The sequence below is a fragment of the Camelina sativa genome, chromosome 3 (assembly GCF_000633955.1).
Source record: "Camelina sativa cultivar DH55 chromosome 3, Cs, whole genome shotgun sequence".
In the NCBI taxonomy this organism is placed as follows: domain Eukaryota; kingdom Viridiplantae; phylum Streptophyta; class Magnoliopsida; order Brassicales; family Brassicaceae; genus Camelina; species Camelina sativa.
In genome coordinates this window covers 25,660,144-25,683,867 of record NC_025687.1, presented here as the reverse complement: position 1 = coordinate 25,683,867, position 23,724 = coordinate 25,660,144, and the positions used below count along the sequence as shown (strand labels likewise).

The 23,724-nt window shown below is 34.8% G+C and overlaps 5 protein-coding genes across 6 annotated transcripts; 4 read left to right on the top strand and 1 right to left on the bottom strand.

Moving 5' to 3' along the window:
• On the top strand, window positions 1-1,417 carry LOC104778112 (probable flavonol synthase 5). The gene is made up of 3 exons (XM_010502482.2): window positions 1-488; window positions 641-968; window positions 1,074-1,417. Exons 1-3 carry the CDS (start codon window positions 73-75, stop codon window positions 1,302-1,304), a joined length of 975 nt encoding a protein of 324 aa, XP_010500784.1. The 5' UTR covers window positions 1-72; the 3' UTR covers window positions 1,305-1,417.
• Window positions 7,573-11,691, top strand: LOC104778111 (probable LRR receptor-like protein kinase At1g51890). Of its 2 annotated transcripts, XM_010502481.2 has the most exons (13): window positions 7,575-7,856; window positions 7,969-8,506; window positions 8,587-9,068; window positions 9,145-9,292; window positions 9,369-9,440; window positions 9,512-9,580; window positions 9,674-9,757; window positions 9,909-10,039; window positions 10,113-10,360; window positions 10,457-10,583; window positions 10,665-10,730; window positions 10,833-11,022; window positions 11,113-11,691. In XM_010502481.2, exons 1-13 carry the CDS (start codon window positions 7,772-7,774, stop codon window positions 11,519-11,521), a joined length of 2,649 nt encoding a protein of 882 aa, XP_010500783.1. In that variant the 5' UTR covers window positions 7,575-7,771; the 3' UTR covers window positions 11,522-11,691. The 2 variants fall into 2 exon arrangements, with proteins under 2 accessions (XP_019099485.1, XP_010500783.1); XM_019243940.1 differs by having other exon boundaries at window positions 7,573-7,856; window positions 10,457-10,730.
• Window positions 12,014-16,078, top strand: LOC104778109 (probable LRR receptor-like serine/threonine-protein kinase At1g51880). The gene is made up of 13 exons (XM_010502477.2): window positions 12,014-12,176; window positions 12,283-12,823; window positions 13,021-13,499; window positions 13,574-13,718; window positions 13,819-13,890; window positions 13,980-14,051; window positions 14,133-14,216; window positions 14,376-14,527; window positions 14,613-14,860; window positions 14,952-15,078; window positions 15,142-15,207; window positions 15,312-15,501; window positions 15,596-16,078. Exons 1-13 carry the CDS (start codon window positions 12,095-12,097, stop codon window positions 16,002-16,004), a joined length of 2,667 nt encoding a protein of 888 aa, XP_010500779.2. The 5' UTR covers window positions 12,014-12,094; the 3' UTR covers window positions 16,005-16,078.
• Window positions 17,361-21,321, top strand: LOC104778110 (probable LRR receptor-like serine/threonine-protein kinase At1g51860). The gene is made up of 13 exons (XM_010502479.1): window positions 17,361-17,471; window positions 17,584-18,124; window positions 18,216-18,694; window positions 18,784-18,928; window positions 19,035-19,106; window positions 19,220-19,291; window positions 19,368-19,454; window positions 19,562-19,713; window positions 19,808-20,055; window positions 20,140-20,266; window positions 20,348-20,413; window positions 20,544-20,733; window positions 20,811-21,321. The coding sequence occupies exons 1-13, from the start codon at window positions 17,390-17,392 to the stop codon at window positions 21,217-21,219; spliced, it is 2,670 nt and encodes an 889-aa protein (XP_010500781.1). The 5' UTR covers window positions 17,361-17,389; the 3' UTR covers window positions 21,220-21,321.
• LOC109130875 (uncharacterized mitochondrial protein AtMg00810-like) lies at window positions 21,567-23,052 on the bottom strand. The gene is made up of 2 exons (XM_019240957.1): window positions 22,971-23,052; window positions 21,567-22,804 (listed from the first exon to the last, which is right to left on the bottom strand). The coding sequence occupies exons 1-2, from the start codon at window positions 23,050-23,052 to the stop codon at window positions 21,567-21,569; spliced, it is 1,320 nt and encodes a 439-aa protein (XP_019096502.1).

The following is a 23,724-nucleotide window of genomic DNA, read 5'->3' as shown; positions in this document are numbered from 1 at the left end:
TTTTTAGCCTTCTCTTATCCTTCTCACACTTATCACTATAAGGAAAACCAACTTGGACAATAGATTGAAGCCATGGATGACGAGAGAAACCACAACACATCTCCTTCGTCTTTCCCATATTTGAGCAAGCAGTTGGCGAGATCAACTCTCGAAGGAAGCGCCGACGTTCCCGTGGTTGATCTAAGCGTTTCTGATGAAGAGCTTTTAGTGCATGAGTTGACGAAAGCGAGCCAAGAATGGGGAGTTTTTCAGGTGGTCAACCAAGGGATTCCAACGGAGCTGATGCAGCAACTGCAAGTGGTTGGGAAGCAGTTTTTCGACCTCCCGGAGGCAGAAAAGGAAGCTATGGCCAAAGGGGAGGACTTCGAAGGATACAGGAGGAACTATCTAGAAGGTATTGAGGCTTGGGACGAACATCTCTTTCACAGACTCTCCCCGCCCTCAATCGTCAATTATGAATATTGGCCTAAGAATCCTCCCCAATACAGGGAACGTACATACCCGTATGAGTTATTTATTTGGAAACCAATCAGCAATAAGGTGGACTGGCTCATGTTTTTATATGTCTTCCTTAAGAAATTATTCGAATTTTAAAAGTTGGGTCTTAATGTGTGAATATATTGCGACGTGGCTGTTATAGGGAGGTGAATGAGGAGTACACAAGGCATATGAAGAAGCTAACGGAGAAAATTCTTGGTTGGTTATCAGACGGACTAGGGTTACCCTCCGTGGCGTTGTTGCAAAGTTTAGGTGGCGAAACGGCAGAGTATTTGATTAGGATTAATTACTACCCGCCGTCTCCAAAACCGGAATTAGCCTTAGGAGGCGCGGCCCACACCGATATAGGGGCAATCACGCTCCTCATCCCCAATGAGGTTCCTGGTCTACAAGTCTTCAAGGACGAACAATGGCTGGGCGTAAACTATATCAACTCCGCTTTGGTTGTTTTCATCGGCGATCAACTCATGGTCTCATTGACTGTTTTTTTTTCAATGTTATTATGTTATATATATATATATATAAAGTTTATTTATTAGAGTTGAGAATTGATTAGTGGATTTAATTAATTGCAGAGGATTAGCAACGGGAGGTACAAGAACGTGCTTCACAGACCAACGTTGGATAAAGAAAGGTTGAGGATTTCGTGGCCGTTTTTCGCTGCGCCTAGGGATGATATGTCCGTCGGACCTTTGCCAGAGCTTACCGGAGACGAGAATCCTCCAAAATTCCAGACTATAGTTTATAAAGACTATTTGAAGGAGACGATGAAAAACTGGGCGCTCGACAAGCTTTATAGCTTATAAAGAATCCTCTCTACTGAAAACCCTACAAACCCTTAAACAAGGAATCCCTCAATAATTTATGATCAACTGTACAAGTGTTCGTACTATCTGATTTCGTGTTTGTTTTATTTGTTTCCTTTTTGCTTTTTGTTTTTTCATTTTTCATTTTTGTTGTCGTCATTTTATTTGTTTCCTTTTTTGAGTTATGTTCAAATGATTATTGTTCTTTCTTCTTAGAGAGTTTCTGTAGATGATACACATCATAAATACGTGTGTGAGCGTATTTCTAAATGCGTATTCTGTAGTTTCTTCTCTGTAACATTTAAAACACTTTTAACAAAAAAAAAACATTTAAAACAGAAAGAATACAGTTACACGTCATCTTTCGGACAATTTTTACAGACATTTCATCTTTAGAACCTACATCTATCTTAACATTTCTGAAATACAATTTGTGACGTTCTATTTTAACTATCAGGTCAGTTTTAAATTAAAGATTAAAACTCTATTTTACTAATCGAATCTTCATAAATTATAAATATTCGGTTCATTGCTACTTTCCTTAATAAATTAAAAGGTTACAATTATGTCTAATCGGAAATCATCTATATAACAATAGAATTTTTAGAAACATATTTAACACCATATTCCATAAATAGCGTATACTAATCCTCCCAAATTTTTGTTCCTCATATTTTTGGAAACTTATTATATATGTATTCATTATATATATTATATATAAATTGAAATATAAAGATTTACTTATTATATTTAATACTGCAGAACTTGCCTTAAACATTTTCGTTCACATATATATATATATATATATATATTTTAGGAACTAATTCCATATCAACAAAGATTTAAAAGCCACTTACAATGCAATCAAATATATTTTGCTTTCTCACAAAGATTTTATTATATATCACAACTAAACCTAATCTCTTTCATCTTATATTTATAATACATATATATATATTATATATATATATATATATATATATATATATATATATATATATATATATATATATATATATATATATATATATATATATATATATATATATATATATATATATATATATATATATATATATATATATATATATATATATATATATATATATATATATATATATATATATATATATATATATATATATATATATATATATATATATATATATATATATATATATATATATATATATATATATATATATATATATATATATATATATATATATATATATATATATATATATATATATATATATATATATATATATATACATATCCACTTCATTTCCACGGCATCGTGTGAATTGGTGATATATATCACTCTATGTCACTCACAATGCTTTAGTTTTTTTTTTTTGTATTTTTGTTATGAAAGTGGATTTTGCAAAACCAAACGACTCTTACGTTTCAAGGTTTCTGTGAATTTTTTTTGTATCACTTGATTTTGTTTAATTGGTTTTCTTTTTCGTGTTTGTTTTTTAGTGTTTGTTGTTGTTCGTCTTTTTTTTTTCTTCCTTTGTTTGGTTTCTTTAGAACCCAAGATAGATCACAATTCAAAAACTCAAACTAACGGTGTTCCGCCAGATTCTCTTTTGGAGATATTGTGTAGTCTGAGTTTATTAGACCCGAAACTGAAAAACCAATCATTTGCCCACAGTTTAATATAATTATCACAACAGACAATTATACTTGAGGTTTGTTTCAGTTTGCTGGTCTAAGATCAAGTTACCAACAACTTGAGGTTGTTGTTTGTCTTCTTTTACTTTTTTTTTTTCTTTTAACTTGTGAAAAAAAACATTGTTGGACTGATTTTGGGTTTTAAAGACAATGAAGCCTCAAGAATAATGATGGTAGAATGAATGGTCGCACAAGAGTTTTTGAAGCCTCAAGATAGAAACACTTTGATTCTAAAGATTTAATAAAACACGAAATCAAAACCAATTCCACAAGAAAGGTCTTCGATTGAGTTTAGTTCTTTCATAATCTTTGGTAAATTATTCTAAAAATCTAACATTATTATAAACAAAACTTCAAAGAACAAAAATATATATATATATATACATGTATATATAACACTAAAACATTTTTATTAAACTAAAAAAAAACTAGAACTACACAAACTTATCTAAATTTTAAATAAAAAATTAAGAATAAATTAACCTGTGGTATTCCACAGGGTAAATCCTAATATATATATATTATACTAGTAGTCACTCCGTGCTACGCACGGATTTAGGTATTGGATATTTTTTTTTGTAATTTTGGAGATTATTAGTTTTGAAAATATTAATTAAATAAAAATATTATGTAAAATTTGAGATATGAATGTTGGTAAAATGTGTATCTTTCTATTTATAAGAGAAATTGTAGTTAAGAATGTATGAAAAATTTGTTATAAAATTGGATAATAAATGCACTAATCTTTATATCAATTAGGTAAATATAATTTATACTTTCTCCGGTTTTTACTTTTCGTTTAAGATTTTCTCACAAAAATATAAAAAAACTACTAAATTATCTGTTTTACCTTTTATTAATATATTTTATAAATATCTCATTGGTCAAAACTTTAAAATAGCAGATAGAAAACTGGTATATTCACCAAACATTTTCATTGAAATCCTAAAACGACAACTAAAAAAGAGATAGAGAGTATTTCATTGTTATAGGAGTCACATAAACTTTGTGAGAGTTACAAATATGCAATCATTACATATTAATATATTTTCTTATATATATAATATTTCTAAATATTATTATTAATCACTCATTGCATTACTATAAATAATATGAAAGTTACAAAAATGAGAGTTAGTACAACATATGGGATTTTTGAACAAAAAAAAAAGTACAACATATGGGATTGATGAGATAGAATAGAAAATTTAATAAAAAATGTGTCAGGTTTATAAAAATACATTATTGTGAATTAATAACTAAAATTGTCTATTGTTTTAAATATATATTCAAGAGTTATATATTATAAATATAGATCTATGAACATGCATCTTAGCTAATCAAATCATGAATTTAAATATATATACTCACTTCTCTCTTTAAACCAAAAAATATATATATATATATAAATTTATCTCTTTATCAAAAAATATATTCAATTCTCATTTAGTTATTTAGATATTAGATATTAAAATATACTTTAGTTTAATTTAAATGGAATGAAAATGAAATAAAATAATGTAATATCAAGATCATCTGAATTAACTATATTAAAGTGTGGAGAAAAAACAGCCAATTATTACTCGACATTATCCTATTCAACCCAAATATATATATTATAATCTTATATTCTTAAACTATTTAATCATCAAAATATTTGTTAAGCAAATATTTTAGTATGTAAATTCAATTGAATAAATTTGTTACACTAAAAATTAAAGAAACAAAATGACACTTGTGAAAGAAGAAAACATTAAATGACAATTTTTTGGAGCTTTTCAAAAGAAAACTTTACTTTATTATTAGATAGTATAATAGAGTAAGGTTTCTTTCAACTCTTACTCTAAGAATTTGACGCCCAACATCATTATATTAAAATTCTTCTAAAATAAATACACATAAAATTATTTATTTTCTTATATAAATATTTTAAAATGATTGCATAAATCATCAAAAGATGAACAATAGTAAAAATAATTTACATTTTTGGAAAACATATTCAAGACTTAGTAAGATAATATTTCTTCTAAAGTTAGGAACTTCCCAAAAACGGATGATCCGAATAACGATACTATTGTTACCGGTGTTTTGTTCTACGTTGGAGATTGAATAGAGGATAGAATAGAAAGGAAATGTTTTAGTTTTCACAATAAAGAGGATGTTTTTGTATGGTAATAGGTTGTTTTTAGAAAACTAAACTTTATAGAATGTTTGAGCCTAAGGATAAGAGATTGGAATCAAATATTAATGATCATAAATTGGTAAGTGTTTCAAAATAATAAGTTAAAAATGAGAAATAATATAAACAAAAATGAAAATTGAGGAAAATAGTGGGTATAAGGCAATGCATAAAATGATGATATTATTTCAAATCAAAACATAACTGATTATGTTCATAATTTATTCTGAAATTCCTAATATGAAAACTTATAAATTTTATGTAGTTCAAAAATACCATGACGTTTGAAATAATAAATGTGAATCGAACAAAATAAGAATTAGATCAAAATCATCTAACAATTTATGTAATTTTCTTGAAAGCAAGCTCAAATTTTTAATTTTATATAACCAATTTTAATTTACTTAAATAATACCTATCCACCATCTTACTTAAATTTGATTTCGTTTGTGCCCGTGAAAATTATATAAGATTTAAACACAGAAATTAAACCCAAGAATTCAAACTTATAAATTTTACGTAATGTTGGTATAGTTCCGAGATGAAACCAACCATAGACTGATATAAGGTGGCTTTAGATTCTTGGGGGGGAGAGGGTGGGGGCTGCATATGTTTCTGATTAAAGAAGACAGAAATGAAATGTAGATGGTCCTTTTTTTTTTTATGGTTTTTTTTATTTTATTTTATTGGTCTGTAGTTAATTAGGTCTAAACTATAATTAATTATGTCCAAAAAAAAAAAGGTGTCAGAAATATAGTAAGCCAAGTGGTCATTTCCTTAGCAAAAGTTGAGAAACATTTTCTCATATTACATAAGAGTTTTTTTTGTTTTTTTGGTTTTGTGGATCTATAGTTAATTAGGTCTAAACTATAATTAATTATGTCTAAAGAAAAAAATACAGATGTCAGAAATATAGTAAATCAAGTGTCTATCTCCTTAGGAAAAGTTGAGAAAAACATTCTCATATTATATAAGATATCAGAAATTAAAACCTAACATTTTTGGAAAATTAAAAATTCTCTAAATACCAAAAGTTTTCCTAGGAAAAGGAGAATAAAATAGGGTTTCTTTGGCAATGTATCCAGTATCCATGTTCCAAAGTCGATGATTCACAGAGGCATTGTTGCATTTGCATGATGCTGTATCAATGACCAACCAGTCATGTCCGTTCTTCTCGTGGCTATATCTGCTCCGCCGGAAGACACCGAGTGTGCTCGGTCGTGGGAGAGAAGAGACGAAGCAAATTGAGAAGATACCCACTCATTTCCTGTATATGGGCTTTTTAGTTTTAGTTATGATTGGAGTCGAAGGTATAGATATATCTTTTTTTTTTTTTTGGTCAAAGGTATTCTGTATACATATACATATCACGTAAGATGCATGCTTTGAATCTTGATAACAATATAGCTACAATTATTTGATGTTTTGATTCAAGAACAAGTCAACTCACGCATCAAATCCATATACTAACAAATATATCACGGAAGTCAACGCTTTGTAATTTCAAGGAATATTACTATCGGCAGCGACCACGAGGTCATAAATCCAGAATTACCTTAGTTAACTTGTTCATTTCCAAAACTTCATTCACTCTTCGTTTTTTTTTTTACTACTAAAAGGTTCCCGTACATCTCCTCAAACCGGCGACCTCTCGACTTCGCCACCTCTCGACTTCGCCAGAAAATCTTTACTAATTGAGCTATCAACGCTTGGTAAAATTTATTCACTTCACCTTTTAAGAAAGAAAAAAAATAAAACTTTTTGTGTTTCTTTCAATGGAATTTACAGTACAGCTATTCCTTATACGTAAGTTGACTTGACTATAATGTTTTCAGATCTGATTCTAGAGCCTCTTCAACTCTACATCGTAAACCTATTGATTTATATTACTAGTGAGGTTCTAGTCTAATACACAAATTTATTAATCGTAACTTGAAAAACATCTAATAGGCTTGTAATTTTTTTTTTTTTTGAACAACCCTAGGTTTGTAATTAAACGTGACAATTTCTCCAAAATCTAAGGCCTCCATCCATTAAACTAATTGTGTTTGAAAATATGAATTAAAAGGTTTGAACCGGTCGTAGTTAAAAAAAATGAATCAAAAATTTCTAATTTTCCTTAATTGTTTATAGTTTATTAGAGAAATTAAGTTATTTGTAATTCTATTAATTCTGATGAAGATTTCAAAATGTTCATCAAATAAAATAAATAGAATGGTATCGAAATTAGCCAAAATTGGTTGATGTGATGCATTATTAATTTATTTTGTCATTGTATTATTTTGGTAGGGCATGACTCTGCAACTCACTTTGTTTATTTCTGTTTCTTTATTTACTTCGTTTGTTTCCACTTTTTTTTTTCTTTGTTTATATATTTGCCACCAATGCTTAGTTTGAACATTTCCACAACGCACACAAAATTTCGTAGGCAAAAATAAGAGTAATGTTACAATCACCAGAATAAATCTAATGTTGAACAAGACTTAGCCATCTTAGTTGACCAATACTTTGTTTAGGTCAATCTTTGCCCATCAAGACCAAATTACAATTGATGAACAATGTATAGTCCTCTCTGAATCAGAAAAGCACATATCACCCCCAAAAAAACATGAAGTTTCTTCATGGCTTTTTGCCCTTCTTGATCTTAGCTTTTGACATTTTTGAATTGGTGGTTCAAGCTCAAGATCAATCAGGTTCTTTACTCTGCTCTTTTTGTTTTCTTATTCTCCTCTGTTTTCATGAAAGCTTGATTACTAAGCAGATTAAGAAACTCTCTTTTAAGTTCGTTTCTTTGTCCATGAACAGGATTCATCAGCTTAGATTGTGGTTTGGTACCTAAGGACAGAACGTATGTGGAGAAGTCGACGAATATAACATACAGATCAGACAAAGATTACATCGACAGTGGATCGCCCGGGAAGATCAACGAGATCTACAGGGCACAGTTTCAGCAACAGACTTGGTCCTTGAGAAGCTTCCCTAAGGGTCAAAGAAACTGTTACAACTTCACCCTCACCGTGAAGCGCAAATATCTAATCAGAGCAACCTTTATCTATGGGAATTACGACGGTTTGAATCAACTCCCGAGCTTTGATCTTCACATTGGTCCTAACAAATGGACTTCGGTTTCAACCCAAGGAGTGACAAATGGTTCAATCCACGAGTTGATCCATGTCTTAACACAAGACCGTCTTCAAGTTTGTCTTGTTAAGACAGGGGAAACAACACCGTTTATTTCGTCCTTGGAACTTCGTCCTTTGAGTAATAACACATACGTCACACAAAGTGGATCGCTGATTGCGTTCGCAAGAGTTTTCTTTTCACCCACTCCATCGTTCGTCAGGTAAGGTTTTTGTAAATTTCTTGTTTTGCTCTTTGGTTTTAGGTTAACAAAAAGGACTAATTAAGGAGCCTCCTTCTTAGGTATGATGAGGACGTCCATGACCGAACTTGGACTCCATTCTTAGATAACAAAACTTCCGTGATAAGCACGGAAGCCTCGGTTGATACAAGTAACTTTTACAATGTTCCTCAACCTGTGGCGAAAACTGCTGCTGTCCCTGCAAATGCTACTCAGCCTCTGACCATCGATTGGACTCTCGACGACATCACTGCACAGTCCTATATATACATGCATTTCGCTGAAATCGAGAATCTTGATGAAGCTAATGCGACTAGAGAATTCAACATTACTTTTAATGGTGGCCGAAACTGGTACTCCTATTTTAGGCCTCCAAAGTTCAGTATAACAACTATATTCAATCCAGGAGCTGTGAGTTCTCCTGATGGGAAGTTCAATTTCACTTTCACAATGACCGGTAATTCTACTCTTCCTCCACTCATCAACGGTCTCGAGATTTATAAAGTCCTTAACATTGAACAGCAAGAGACAGACCAAGATGAAGGTAAGTTCTTGAACCCATTCTTCTACCAAAAGATATTTCTGTATTTTTATTTTTATAACATCGTCTGATTGATCAGTTTCTGCTATGATGGACATCAAGACAACATATGGATTGATGAATAAAAGATCTAGTTGGCAAGGAGATCCGTGTGCTCCTAATTTATATCGATGGGAAGGTTTAAACTGCAATTATCCTGTCTCTGAGCCACCGCGGATCATATCCTTGTATGTTTTGCTTGTTCATCGCTATTTCTTTAGTTTCGGGTTTATCACAAGTTCTAACTTTTGGATTATCTATTAGGAACTTGAGTGGAAACAATTTGACTGGTACAATAACATTTGGTATATCCAAGCTAACACAGTTGACAGTACTGTAAGCATCCAAACTTAAAAGTATATTGACTCTGCTTAAAACATAAATTGAATTTTCTGTTTAATGCGCAGAGATTTATCAAACAATGATTTATCAGGAGAGATTCCAGAGTTTTTTGCTAATATGAAGCTGACACTCATGTGAGCTTTTTATTGACTTATGCGTAACTTGGTTCTCGCTTGCTCTACTCTTTGTGTGCTGTTCTGAAAGATTCAGTGTCGTTTCATTTGCAGAAACTTAAGCGGGAACATGAAACTTAGTCGCTCAGTTCCAGAGCCTCTTCAACGAAAGATAGATAATAAATCTTTAATACTAATGTAAGGTTTTCAATTTTCATATTTTAATGGATTCATTCTCAACCTTTTTTAATGGCAGAAAAAGTAGTTTTGACTCATGTGCAACAGTGTCTACATATAGTGTCTAACCTTCTTTTTTTTTTTCATTTCACATCACCTTTACTGATTGCAGTAGAGATGGAACAGGAAAAAGTAGTAAAACTGTGGTTGCTATCGCAGCATCAGTGGCTAGTGTGTTTGCTCTGCTACTTATCTTGGCTATTGTTTTTGTCGTCATAAGGAAAAAACGGAAAACTAATGAAGGTATGACTAGTCTTGAAGACTAATGAAAATGAAACGTTGTTAGATTTTTATTCACTTCGTTTGGCATTTACAGCTTTAATACCCGTATCAGTCACTACCGGTACGGTTAAAAGTGAGACAAGATCATCCGGTTCATCAATCATAACGAAGGAACGCAAGTTCACTTATTCCGAGGTACTAAAGATGACTAAAAACTTTGAGAGAGTTCTTGGTAAAGGAGGGTTTGGAACAGTCTATTATGGAAACTTGGATGATACTCAAGTAGCTGTGAAAATGCTCTCTCATTCATCAGCTCAAGGGTATAAGGAGTTCAAAGCAGAGGTACTTTATCAAGAAATGGATCGGTTAGTCCAATTTATTTTTAAATTGGCATTAAGTTTCGCAATCATGAAAGGGTCACTTTGTTATCTTCATCAGGTCGAGCTTCTTTTGAGAGTTCATCACAGACATTTGGTGGGGCTTGTGGGTTACTGTGATGATGGAGATAACTTGGCTTTGATTTACGAATACATGGCAAACGGAGACTTGAGGGAGAATATGTCAGGTAAACACTTTAACATAAAAGACTCTTATTTAGTAAAATTTATCTCCTTCCACATTCTTAAACATTTAAATCTCGGTACAGGAAAACTTAGTGTCAATGTTCTAAGCTGGGAAACAAGAATGCAAATAGCTGTAGAGGCAGCACAAGGTGAACAAAATTATGACTTATTTTCTTTTCATGACACAACTTATCTTCTTATCTGGTTGTCTTAAAAGCAAGATTGACATAAACAATAACCATTTGTAACAGGATTGGAATATCTTCACAATGGATGTAGACCTCCTATGGTTCATAGAGATGTGAAACCAACTAACATCTTACTGAATGAGCGGTCTCAAGCAAAACTAGCCGATTTTGGACTCTCGAGATCTTTTCCGGTTGATGGTGAATCTCATGTTATGACCGTCGTTGCAGGAACACCTGGTTACCTCGACCCTGAGTGAGTGAACGAATCATTTTCGTTATACTAAAATTAGTAATGAAGAATTGTGAATTGTAATATCTCTCTCTCTCTTGTATGATTTTTCAGGTATTATAGAACAAACTGGTTAAGCGAGAAGAGTGACGTATACAGTTTTGGTGTAGTGCTATTAGAATTAGTCACAAACCAGCCTGTGACAGATAAAACCAGAGAGAGACCTCACATTACAGAATGGGTTGGATCCATGCTCACCAATGGGGACATCAGGAGTATTGTTGACCCAAAACTGATGGATGACTATGAAACAAACGGTGTTTGGAAGGTCGTAGAGTTGGCTCTAGCATGTGTAAACCCGTCTTCAAGCCGTAGACCGACGATGCCACACGTGGTGATGGAGCTAAACGAATGTCTGGCTTTCGAGATAGAAAGGAAACAGGGTAGTCAAGAGACGTACACAAAGGATTCTGTTGAGTTCAGTCCATCCTCTTTTTCTGATTTTGCTCCTAGAGCAAGGTAAATTGAAAAATCTTGTATGTGATGTGAAGCTAAAGCTATTGTCTTTTATAAAAATCTACTGTTCATATTGAAAATGTATAAGATAGCTCTGTAAATTTACCTAAAAAGTATTAGTCTCTATTATGTTTAACATTCTTGGAATCCAAGAAATTGATATGTATGGTATTAGTAGTCTGTGGTATAAGGGACGCCTTGAATCTTGGTAACATTTAAGAATAAGTAAACTCGTTAACAGTAAACTCACTAGTTTTCAAAATAAATGGTGATATAGATAATACTAGCTAGATTTCAAATTTTTAACGTCCTACCCAATAAAATACGATTTGGGCACCCTCCAACGCCTGAAAACAGAAAGAATGTCGTAGACACGTAACTTTTACTGTAATAACCACCTGAATATAATAATCTAATACTGAAGAATGAAGACTTAGCACAAAGCTTACAACCTATGGAGAGCCAAATCAGTTGACCAATATAATGTGTATCTCAATATTTGCCAATCAAGAACAATGAACGATGAATCATAACCTCCTCTGATTAATCATAGCATCCACTTCGAAAAAAAAAACAAAACATGAAGTCTATTCATGGGTTTTTGCTCTTCTTGACCATAGCTAATGGCATTTTTGAATCAGTTCAAGCTCAAGATCAATCAGGTTCCTACAGCTATTTCCTTCTTTGATTCCTATTTAGATATTAGGAAACCCTATGGATTTATTTTCTTTAATATTGTTATTTATGGTGTTGATCATGCATGAACAGAATTCATCAGTTTGGCTTGTGGGTTAGTCCCTAAAAGCACAACTTTTACGGAGAAGACGACAAATATAACGTACAAATCAGATGCAAATTATATCGATAGTGGATTGGTCGGGAGGATCAGGGATGAGTATAAACCGTTGCTTCAGCAACAGGCTTGGACCTTAAGAAGTTTCCCTGACGGTAAAAGAAACTGTTACAACTTCAACCTTACCGCTAAGAGTAAATATCTGATCAGAGGAACCTTTATATATGGGAATTACGATGGCCTAAATCAAATCCCCAAGTTTGACATTCACATTGGTCCAAACAAATGGACTTCTATTAAAATGGATGGAATAGGAAACGGTAGTGCCATCCACGAGATGATCCATGTCTTAACACAAGACCGTCTTCAAATTTGTCTTGTTAAGACAGGTGAAACGACACCGTTTATTTCGTCACTGGAACTTCGTCCATTGAACAATAATACTTACCTCACGCAAAGTGGATCGCTGATTGGGTTCGCAAGAGTTTTCTTTTCACCCACTCCATCGTTCGTTAGGTAAAGAAAACTCTTTTTCAAATTGTAATTTAGCCCTTTGCGTTTGCTTATATGCAGTTGATATCTTAGGATGAAAAATTTGTATCCAAATGCAACAACCACGTGGAAAAAGCTACAAACAACATCTTGTTTTGTTTTGTGATTTTGACTTTTGAGCTAACAAATTTGAGTCCTGTGGCTTTTCCTCGTTTTTTAAGGTATGATGAGGATTTCCATGATCGAATCTGGATTCGACACTTACATAACGAATCGGTGCCCATAAGCACAGACCTTTTGGTCGATACAGGTAACCTCTATGATGTGCCACAAGCTGTGGCAAAGACTGCCGCTGTACCTGCAAATGCTAGTCAGCCTCTGAGCTTTGATTGGACTCTTGACAACATCACTGCACAATCATATGTATACATGCATTTCGCTGAAATCCAGACTCTTAAGGATGGTGAGATCAGAGAATTCAACATTACTTATAATGGTGGCAAGAATGTGTACTCCTATTTTAGGCCTGAAAAGCTCGAGATAACAACTTTATTCAGTCAAACAGCTATGAGTTCTCCGGATGGGAATTTCAGTTTCTCTCTCACGATGACCGGTAACTCAACTCTTCCTCCTCTTCTCAATGGTCTCGAGATTTATAAAGCCTTAGACCTTCTAGAACTGGAGACAGATCAAGATGAAGGTAGATTAACCATGTTCTTAACCCATTATTTTACCATAGTTTTCTATTGTTTAACTGTCTGGTTTTTGAATCAGTTTCTGCTATGGTAAACATTAAGACAACGTATGACTTGAGCAAAAAGGTTAGCTGGCAAGGAGATCCATGTATTCCTCAGTCTTATCGGTGGGAAGGTTTAAACTGCAGTTATCCAGACTCTGAGCCACCTCGGATCATATCCTTGTATGTTCTGTATTCTTCATCTCATGGTTATTTCTATTTCAAGGTTTCGCATTTTCTAACTCTTATAATGACTTCACTGTTTGACAACATTACATTATAGGAACTTGGCAGAAAACAAGCTGACCGGTTCCATAACACCTGAAATATCCAAGCTAACAGAGTTGATCGAGCTGTAAGTGTCACACCGATGAGGTTAATAATATTCGAAATGCTTTCATTTATTTCTCTGTACAAACTTTTTCTTTCTCCCTCAATGGACAGAGATTTATCAAAAAACGATTTATCAGGAGAGATTCCAGCTTTTTTTGCTGATATGAAGTTGTTGAAACTCTTGTGAGCTTTTTTTTTTATCAACACCCTTTGCTTTTATTCGTTTGTCTTATGTTCTGAAAGCTTCAACTTTTTCATTTGCAGAAACTTAAGTGGAAATCTTGGTCTCGATAGCACAATTCCAGACTCTCTTCAACAAAGAATAAATAGCAAATCTTTAACACTAATGTATTATGTTTTATATTTCACTTGAATCAATCTTAAAACTTAGTTTTGAGTGATTTAAATTATATTAAATTTCCTGTCAAAATGCTTTGCATGTTATAATAAACTTCATGCCTCCATGTATTTTTTTTTCCGGTTTTCCATCACTTTTACTGGTTACAGTTTGAGTAAAGCTGTAACCGTAACCCACAATGGCAAGAGTAAAAAGGTTCCAATGGTTGTTATCGTAGCTTCAGTGGCTGGCGTATTCGCTCTGCTAGTTATATTGGCCATCTTTTTCGTCCTTAAAAGGAAATACGAGAAACATGCTAAGGGTATGAATCACCACCGGTACTAATGATTAATGAAATATGAAAAGTTTTCTCTATTCATTTTACACATTTTTGTGCGATTTTACAGCTTCAGGACCAACATCAGTCCCTACCGTTATAGTTGAAAATGAGACACCATCATTCAATCCATCAATTGTAACAAAGGAACGTAGAATTACATACCCCGAGGTATTGAATATGACTAATAACTTCGAAAGAGTTCTTGGTAAAGGAGGCTTTGGAACAGTGTATCATGGCAACTTTGATGATGCTCAAGTAGCTGTGAAAATGCTCTCTCATTCATCAGCTCAAGGTTATAAAGAGTTCAAAGCAGAGGTACTTTATCTATAAAAGGATCAGTTTGGTTCTTTTCTTTTATTGCATTAAGTTCTCAGTTATGAAATGGTCATTTCTCTATCTTTCTTAGGTGGAGCTTCTTTTAAGAGTTCACCATAGATATTTGGTGGGACTTGTGGGTTACTGTGATGATGGTGATAACTTGGCTCTGATCTATGAATATATGGCTAATGGAGACCTAAGGGAGAATATGTTAGGTAAGACTTTAAGTAAGAGACTTTAATTTAGTAGAATCCAACTCTCAAAAACATTTGATACAGGAAAACGCGGTGGACGTGTCCTAACCTGGGGAAATAGGATGAAAATAGCTGTAGAGGCAGCACAAGGTGAACATAATCTTGACTTGTTTTCTCTTCATTGAACAACAATCTATGTTTGGTTGTATGATAGAAAAACTAATTGTTACAAACCCAACAAAATTTTTTAATAGGATTGGAGTATCTTCACAATGGATGTAGGCCTCTTATGGTCCATAGAGATGTTAAAAGTACCAATATATTATTGAATGAGCATTCTGGAGCAAAGCTAGCCGACTTTGGGCTCTCTAGATCTTTTCCAATCGATGGCGAATGCCATGTCTCAACTGTGGTTGCGGGCACACCTGGTTACCTAGACCCTGAGTGAGTGAATCAATCAATTACAATCGCTTATTTTTGTTGTGTAGCTCAAAAGAGTAATTAAGAATGTTAGTATAATACTTCCACACTCTATCAGGTATTACAAAACAAACTGGCTAAGCGAGAAGAGTGACGTATACAGCTTTGGCGTAGTGCTATTAGAGATAGTCACAAACCAACCTGTGATAGATAAAACCCGAGAGATACCTCATATCAGTGAATGGGTTGGGTTCATGCTCACTAATGGAGACCTAAAGAGCATCGTTGACCCAAAACTGATGGGGGACTATGACACAAATGGTGCGTGGAAGATTGTAGAGCTGGCTATGGCATGTGTGAATCCGTCTTCGAAACGGAGACCAACAATGGCACACGTTGTGATGGAGCTAAACGAATGTGTGGCCTTAGAAAATGCCAGGCGACAAGGTAGTGAAGATATGTACACAAGACGTTCTGTTGATTTTAGTCACACTTCTGCTTCTGAATTTTCCCCTCGAGCCAGATGATTTGATGATGCAGCGCTTGAGAATATTGTTGATGTGATTTCATGGAAAGCTATTTTCCATTGTGAATTCCCAATGTTTTAAAGACACAATGAACATTCTATTCCTTTGTATAAAACTAAGTTTTCTATATGAGTGCTTCTTTATAGGTAACTCAATTATCCTTACTTATGAACGGCCTCGAGGCATATAAAGGCTTAAACATTCTGAGACATAGGCTTAAACATTTTGCAGCTTGACACAAATCAAAATGAATGTAAGAGCATTTCTAGTGGAGAGAACTCATTTTAGTCTCTCAAATATATTATTTTAAAATTTTTAATATAATTTTATATTGATTTAAAATTTAAATTATAAATAAAATCAAAAATCAATATAATTATACAACTACATGTGTAAAATGAATTTTTAGAAAAGTTCTCAAAATCTCTCAGTTGCGAGATTTATTTTTTTCTCTTTCTTACTTTTTTTTCTAACCTACTTACCTCTATGCTCCATCTTCAGTAAATATTCTTTAAAAAATATTTCTTTCCTGATAAACTATATAGACATATATATATATATTTGTTTAAGAGTTTTTATTCAAAAATGAAGTATTGAATTCATCGACCACACAACTAGTGAAGGCTCATTTTCGGATCCCTACAAATTAGAAGTCAACGTCTAACTAATATCATTGGAGGTTGTACTGATTTATCCATACGTAATACGTTTAGTTGTACATGTCCCTTATAATTACAACTTACAAGAGACACTACAAAGCCTTATGATCGTTGACTTTTGAGAATCCATCCAGAACCAAAATGACACAAAGAGACGACATATCAACCAATGCCATACAAAAGTCAACGTCAACGAGCACGTAAGATCATTCTATGGTTGCGGTTTAATGCACGTCTCATATCTGGAAATTACAACGTCTTACTATGAGTTGACTTAGTCAACGGTGTGGTGATCTAGTCTCTGAAGGGCATATAAGAGAGTTTCGGACCACTACTAACTTTTGTCATTTGTGGATTGATTTTGGCTAAACGAAAATATAAGTATAAGACTCTCTCCAACTGCAAGTGGCTCGTTTTACTTGTTCTCCCTTTGTTTATTTTTAACTTTGCAATATTGTTTTGTTTGATTTTTCGTATCGTTTTATATATTTGATTTCATATTTCATTTAATCTTAGTAGATAGAATTTGAACCTTCCCACGCCTGTGACCTGAAAGAATGTCGTAGGCATGTAAGGGTATTGTTATATTCACCTGAATAATCTAATTTTAAAAAGACTTTTAGCATGAATTGACCAATATTATATCATCTTCAGCCTTTTTGCCCATTAACAGAAATGAACAATGAATAATAATAGCCTCTGAACCAGACCACCTACCCAAAAAATATGAAGACTCTTCATTGGTTTTTGCTTCTTTTGATCATAGCTTTTACCGTTTTGAGATCAGTCGAAGCTCAAAATCAAGCAGGTTCATGAGAACATGACGATGTTTTTTTGGATTACTCTGTTTTGCACATAATTAAAACATGAAAAGTGTTCTCTCTTGATGATTTATATTTCTTGGTGTTGATCATGAACAGGATTCATCAGCTTGGATTGTGGGTTGGTGCCTAAGGAAACTACTTATGTGGAGAGGTCCACGAATATTACGTACAAATCAGACGCGGATTACATCGACAGTGGATTGGTTGGAAAAATCAATGATGCATACAAGACTCTCTTTCAGCAACAAGTTTGGGCCTTGAGAAGCTTCCCTGTAGGTCAAAGAAACTGTTATAACGTCAACCTCACGGCAAGTCGCAAATATTTGATTAGAGGAACCTTTGTCTATGGGAACTACGACGGTCTGAATCAGTTACCAAGCTTTGATCTTCATATCGGTCCTAATAAATGGTCTTCTGTTAAAATACGAGGAGTTACAAATACTTCTATGCATGAGATAATCCATGTCATACCACAAAATAGTCTTCAAGTTTGTCTTGTTAAAACTGGACCGACGACACCATTCATTTCGTCCCTGGAGTTTCGTCCATTGAACAATGAAACTTATGCCACCCAAAGCGGATCATTGACGTTGTTCGCCAGAGTATACTTTCCATCCACTTCTTCATCTTTCATCAGGTAATAACTAATAATATTTTTAGGCAACAATAAAGTTGCTCTTTGTGTGTTTTTTTTTTCTTGAGTTAACTAAATAGGACCATCTCTTCAGGTATGATGAAGACATACATGACCGAGTATGGAATTCATACACAGATAACGAAACCGTCTCAATAAGCACAGACCTACCGGTCGATACAAGTAACATCTACGATGTGCCTCAATCCGTGATGAAGACTGCTGCTGTCCCTAAAAATGCTAGTCAACCATGGCACTTATGGTGGGAGCTTGATGACATCACTGCACAATCATATATATACATGCATTTCGCCGAAGTTCAGAATCTAAAAGCTAGTGACATTAGAGAATTCAACATTACTTACAATGAAGGCATACGTTGGTACAGCTATTTGAGACCATCCAAACTCAGCATTTCGATATTCTCCAATCCAAAGGCTGTGAGTTCTTCAAATGGGATATTTAATTTCACTTTCGCAATGACGGGTAACTCCACTCTTCCTCCTCTTCTCAATGCCCTCGAGATTTATACAGTTGTAGACCTTCTACAGCTAGAGACAAACAAAGATGAAGGTAAGTATAACGTGTTCTTATATATGCCATTCTTGTCTTTTAAAACTTTTATTTGGTTTGTGAGATGAGTTTTGAATGTGATTGATCAGTTACTGCTATGATGAACATCAAGGAAACATATGGTTTGAGCAAAAAGATAAGCTGGCAAGGAGATCCATGTGCTCCTCAGATTTATCTGTGGGAAGGTGTAAACTGCAGTTATCCGGACTCTGAGGCATCACGGATCATATCTTTGTATGTTCTGTATTAATTCTTCATCACAATGTTCTCTGGTTTTGGTGCTTTCACATATTCTAACGATTATGGAAATACTTTTTTTTTTTTGTCTCACAAACATTAGGAACTTGAATGCGAGCGAGTTGACGGGTTCCATAACATCAGACATATCCAAGCTAACACAGTTGACAGTACTGTAAGCATCCGAATTATAACATCAATAAATGTTAGTATGCTTTATTGCTATAGGAGTATGTAGTATGTACTAAACTCTGCAAAAAACTTTGCTTTTCTCTGATTAATGGACAGAGATTTATCAAATAACGATTTATCAGGAGAGATTCCAGCGTTTTTTGCTGATATGAAGTTGTTGAAACTCATGTGAGCTTTTTCTTTCACAACCCTCTAGCTTCTGTTTTTGTTCTGCTTTAAAAGAATCAGTCTTTTTCATTCACAGAAACTTAAGCGGGAACCCGAGGCTTAATCTCACAGCAATTCCAGACTCTCTTCAAGAAAGGGTAAACAGTAACTCATTAACACTAATGTAAGATGATCATACACTCTTCAACATTTCTAATGTAGTGGCACACTAAACTTATCTAATCTTTTACTTTCCTTTTTCCGGTTTTCCATCACTTCTACTGACCACAGCTTGGGTGAAAACCAGAATCTGAATCCCAAAAAAGAGAGTAAAAAGGTTCCAGTGGTTGCTATCGCAGCGTCCGTGGCTGGCGTGTTCGCTCTTCTAGTTATTTTTGCTATATATTTCGTCATTAAAAGGAAAAGTGCAAAAAATACTAAAGGTATATATAAATCACCACCAGCTCTTTGATGGATAATGAAAACTTTTCTAGTTTTTTTCTCTATTCATTTAAAATATTTTGGTGTGTTTTACAGCTCCTGGACCTCCATCAGTCGCTTCTGGTATAGTTAAAAGTGAGACAAGATCATCCAATCCATCAATCATGACAAAGGAACGTAAGATCACGTATCCAGAGGTACTTAAGATGACTAATAACTTTGAGAGAGTTCTTGGTAAAGGAGGGTTTGGAACAGTGTATCATGGAAACTTGGATGATGCTCAAGTAGCTGTTAAAATGCTCTCTCATTCATCAGCTCAAGGATACAAGGAGTTCAAAGCAGAGGTACTTAAACAAGAAATGGATCGGTTAGTCCAGTTTAATGATCTGTTCCTTAATCATGAATGGTCAATTTGTTATTTTTCTTAGGTTGAACTTCTTTTAAGAGTTCACCATAGGCATTTGGTGGGACTTGTGGGTTACTGTGATGATGGAGATAACTTGGCTTTGATTTACGAATACATGGCGAACGGAGACTTGAGGGAGAATATGTCAGGTAAAGCACTTAAAAGACTAGATATGATTTAGTCCAGTCCATCTCTTGCCACATTTTAAAAGCATTTAAAACTCGGTATAGGAAAACGTGGTGGCAATGTCCTTACCTGGGAAAACAGGATGCAAATAGCTGTGGAGGCTGCACAAGGTGAACACAAATACTTACTTATTTTCTTACCATTGTCTGATTCATGACAAGAAAATATTGTTTCTTGATATTCTGTGTATGATGTCTCTAAACGCAAAATTGACAAAAATAAAAAAATCATTTGTAACAGGACTGGAGTATCTACACAATGGATGTAGGCCTCCTATGGTCCATAGAGATGTTAAAACTACAAATATCTTATTGAATGAACGGTGTGGAGCAAAACTAGCCGACTTTGGGCTATCGAGATCTTTTCCAATTGATGGCGAGTGTCATGTCTCGACAGTGGTTGCAGGAACACCTGGTTACCTAGACCCTGAGTGAGTAGAACAATGAAATTCCAAAGTTGTGGCTAAATAAGAATCTGAATTCTTATATTCCTTTGATAACCTTTCAGGTACTACAAAACAAATTGGCTAAGTGAGAAGAGTGATGTATACAGCTTCGGTGTAGTGCTATTAGAGATAGTCACAAACCAGCCTGTGATAAATAAAATGCGAGAAAGACCTCACATCAACGAATGGGTTGGGTTCATGCTCACTAAAGGAGACATCAAGAGCATCGTTGACCCGAAACTGATGGGGGACTTTGATACAAATGGTGCGTGGAAGGTTGTGGAGCTGGCTCTGGCTTGTGTGAACCCGTCTTCGAACAGGAGACCAACAATGGCACACGTTGTGATGGAGCTAAACGAGTGTGTAGCATTTGAAAATGCAAGGAGACAAGGTAGTGAAGAGATGTACTCTATGGCTTCTGTTGACTATAGTCTCTCTTCTGCTTCAGAGTTTGCCCCTGGAGCCAGATAATTTATGAATATCTTTGATGTGATTTCAAGGAAAGCTATCTTGTTTTTTTTTTTTTCAATAGATATTTGTATAAATAAAACTATATATATTTAATATTTAATTTGTTATATGAGTGTGCACAAAAACAAACGTATTACGAATCTTTTTTTTCGTTTTTGTAACTTAAATAAAAAGATCATGATTGTTAATTGAATATCTTCTCTATTATTACAAAGAGTAGAATACATATTTATACATGAACAGAGGAGTAGCCTCTAGGTTAAGTATAATAAGAATGTTCCTAATATGTTACAAATCAAATATTCAGTAATAAAGGAGAATCCTTTTCATATCTCTTACATGCCCCCTCAAGATGGAGGAGCTTCAGCTACTCCAATCTTGTCTCGTAATTCTAAGAACCGTGGACGAGGAAGTGGCTTGGTTAATGTATCGGCAAGCTGATCTTTGGTGTGAACGTGAGCAACCCGTAGGGCACCTTGTTGTATCTGACCACGAATGAAGTGATAATCAACAACAATGTGTTTCATCCGAGAGTGGAAAACTGGATTGGAACAGAGGAATGTGGTACCTATATTATCACAGTAGACAACCGGTTTTGTAGGTAAGGTGATGCCAAGCTCGGTGAGAACATTACAGGCCCAACTTATTTCGGCTGCAGTATTTGCCACAACTCGATACTCTGCTTCTGTGGAGGAACGAGCAACTCCGCGTTGTTTCTTTGCAGTCCACGAAACAGGATGGCTACCAATGTAGATGATGTATGCATTGGTGGACGTGTAGTTGTCCGAGTCTCCAGCCCAGTCAGCGTCCGAGAAGGCATGAATACCGAGCGGATTATTGGCAAAGAAGAAGATGCCATGCGTGGGAGTTCCAGCCAGGTATCGAAGTATCCTCTTGGCTGCTTGCAAGTGTTCTTCAGTGGGTTGATGCATAAATTGTGACAGATGATTTACGACATAAGCGATGTCCAACGTCGTAAATGCTAAGTACTGTAAACTTCCCACGAGTTTGCGATAACTAGTCGGATCCTTGAGAGTAGCACTGGAGGTTAAGGACAGCTTCGGGTGAGATGCCATAGGTGTGCTTACCGGTTTAGCATTTTGCATATTATATCGATGAAGGAGATCTACAATATACTTCCGTTGACATAAGTGTAGACCTTGATCCGTCCGATATGCTTCGAGACCAAGAAAATAATTTAAATCTTTCAGGTCTTTGACGGAGAACCTATCTGCGAGTAGTGTGAGTATCTTGGTGATCCCTTCTTTGCTGCTTCCTGTAACCAAAATATCATCTACATACACCAATAAATAGATGTAGTGTGGACCTTGCTTAAGAACAAACAGAGAAGTATCCGAGAGAGAGTTATTGAATCCAATGCTTATTAAGAATGTTTTCAGCTCAGTGTACCAGGCCCGAGGAGCCTCCTTGAGACCATAGATCGCTTTGCGAAGCCTGCAGACATGAGATGGTTTGTCCGAGTCGATGAATCCTGGAGGCTGTTCCATGTCAACCTCTTCATTAAGTGTGCCCTGAAGAAAGGCATTGTTAACATCAAGCTGTTGTATTGGCCATGCCTTGGAGACTGCAATTTCAAGGACCATGCGAATGGTGGTGGATTTTATGACAGGACTGAATGTGTCAGTATAATCTCGACCATATTATTGACTGTAACCCTTGGCGACTAAGCGAGCTTTGCACCTGTGATGAGTTCCATTTGAATGAAATTTGTTTTTTGTAAAGCCACTTACAGCCAATCACATTGTGATGTGGTTGTCGAGGAACCAGGTCCATTGTGCCATTCCGAGCAAATGCATCAATTTCATCTGACATCGCTCCTCTCCATCTTTTATCCTTTAACGCTGATATATGTATATTTTACACTCTCTCATCATGCATTTCTCATTCATTTTGTTCCCTTAACTCATTGTTATTGTTTTCAGTCTCTTTTGCATAATATGCATATTTAGGTAGTCTTTGCATTGGTTTTGCATGCATCTTGCATATTGGAGTTATTTCAGGTGTTTTAGGAAATATCCAAACCATCAAAAGCAAACAGGGAGCAGGAGAGCAGTCCAGCGACCCAACCTTCCACGTCTTTGATCGAGTCGAGTAAAGATTTTACTTTGGGATTCAGCTTTTGACGTCTTCATAAAAGTTGTAGAGAATCGAGTCATATTTCCAATGCCATTGATTTCAAGCCAATCGGAGGCGTGGTTCAAAAGTTATCACCATTTTAGTGGATGCACGTACGTTCTGAATTCCGACTCGACCTGCACGCAAAGGAGAGCTCCTACTCGTTCGAACATGTTAGCAGCGACTCGAACAAGACGTCTCAGGAGGGTTAGTGAGTGATACACAGAGTTTTAAACCCTATTTTCCTACTGCAAGTGCACAGCAAAGAAGTAGTACTTAGGGGTCGAATCCCACGAAGACCAAGTTTTACTCTATGGTTCTATTGGTTCAATTTCAAGCTCAGACAATTCAAAGTTGGGTTTGTTTGGT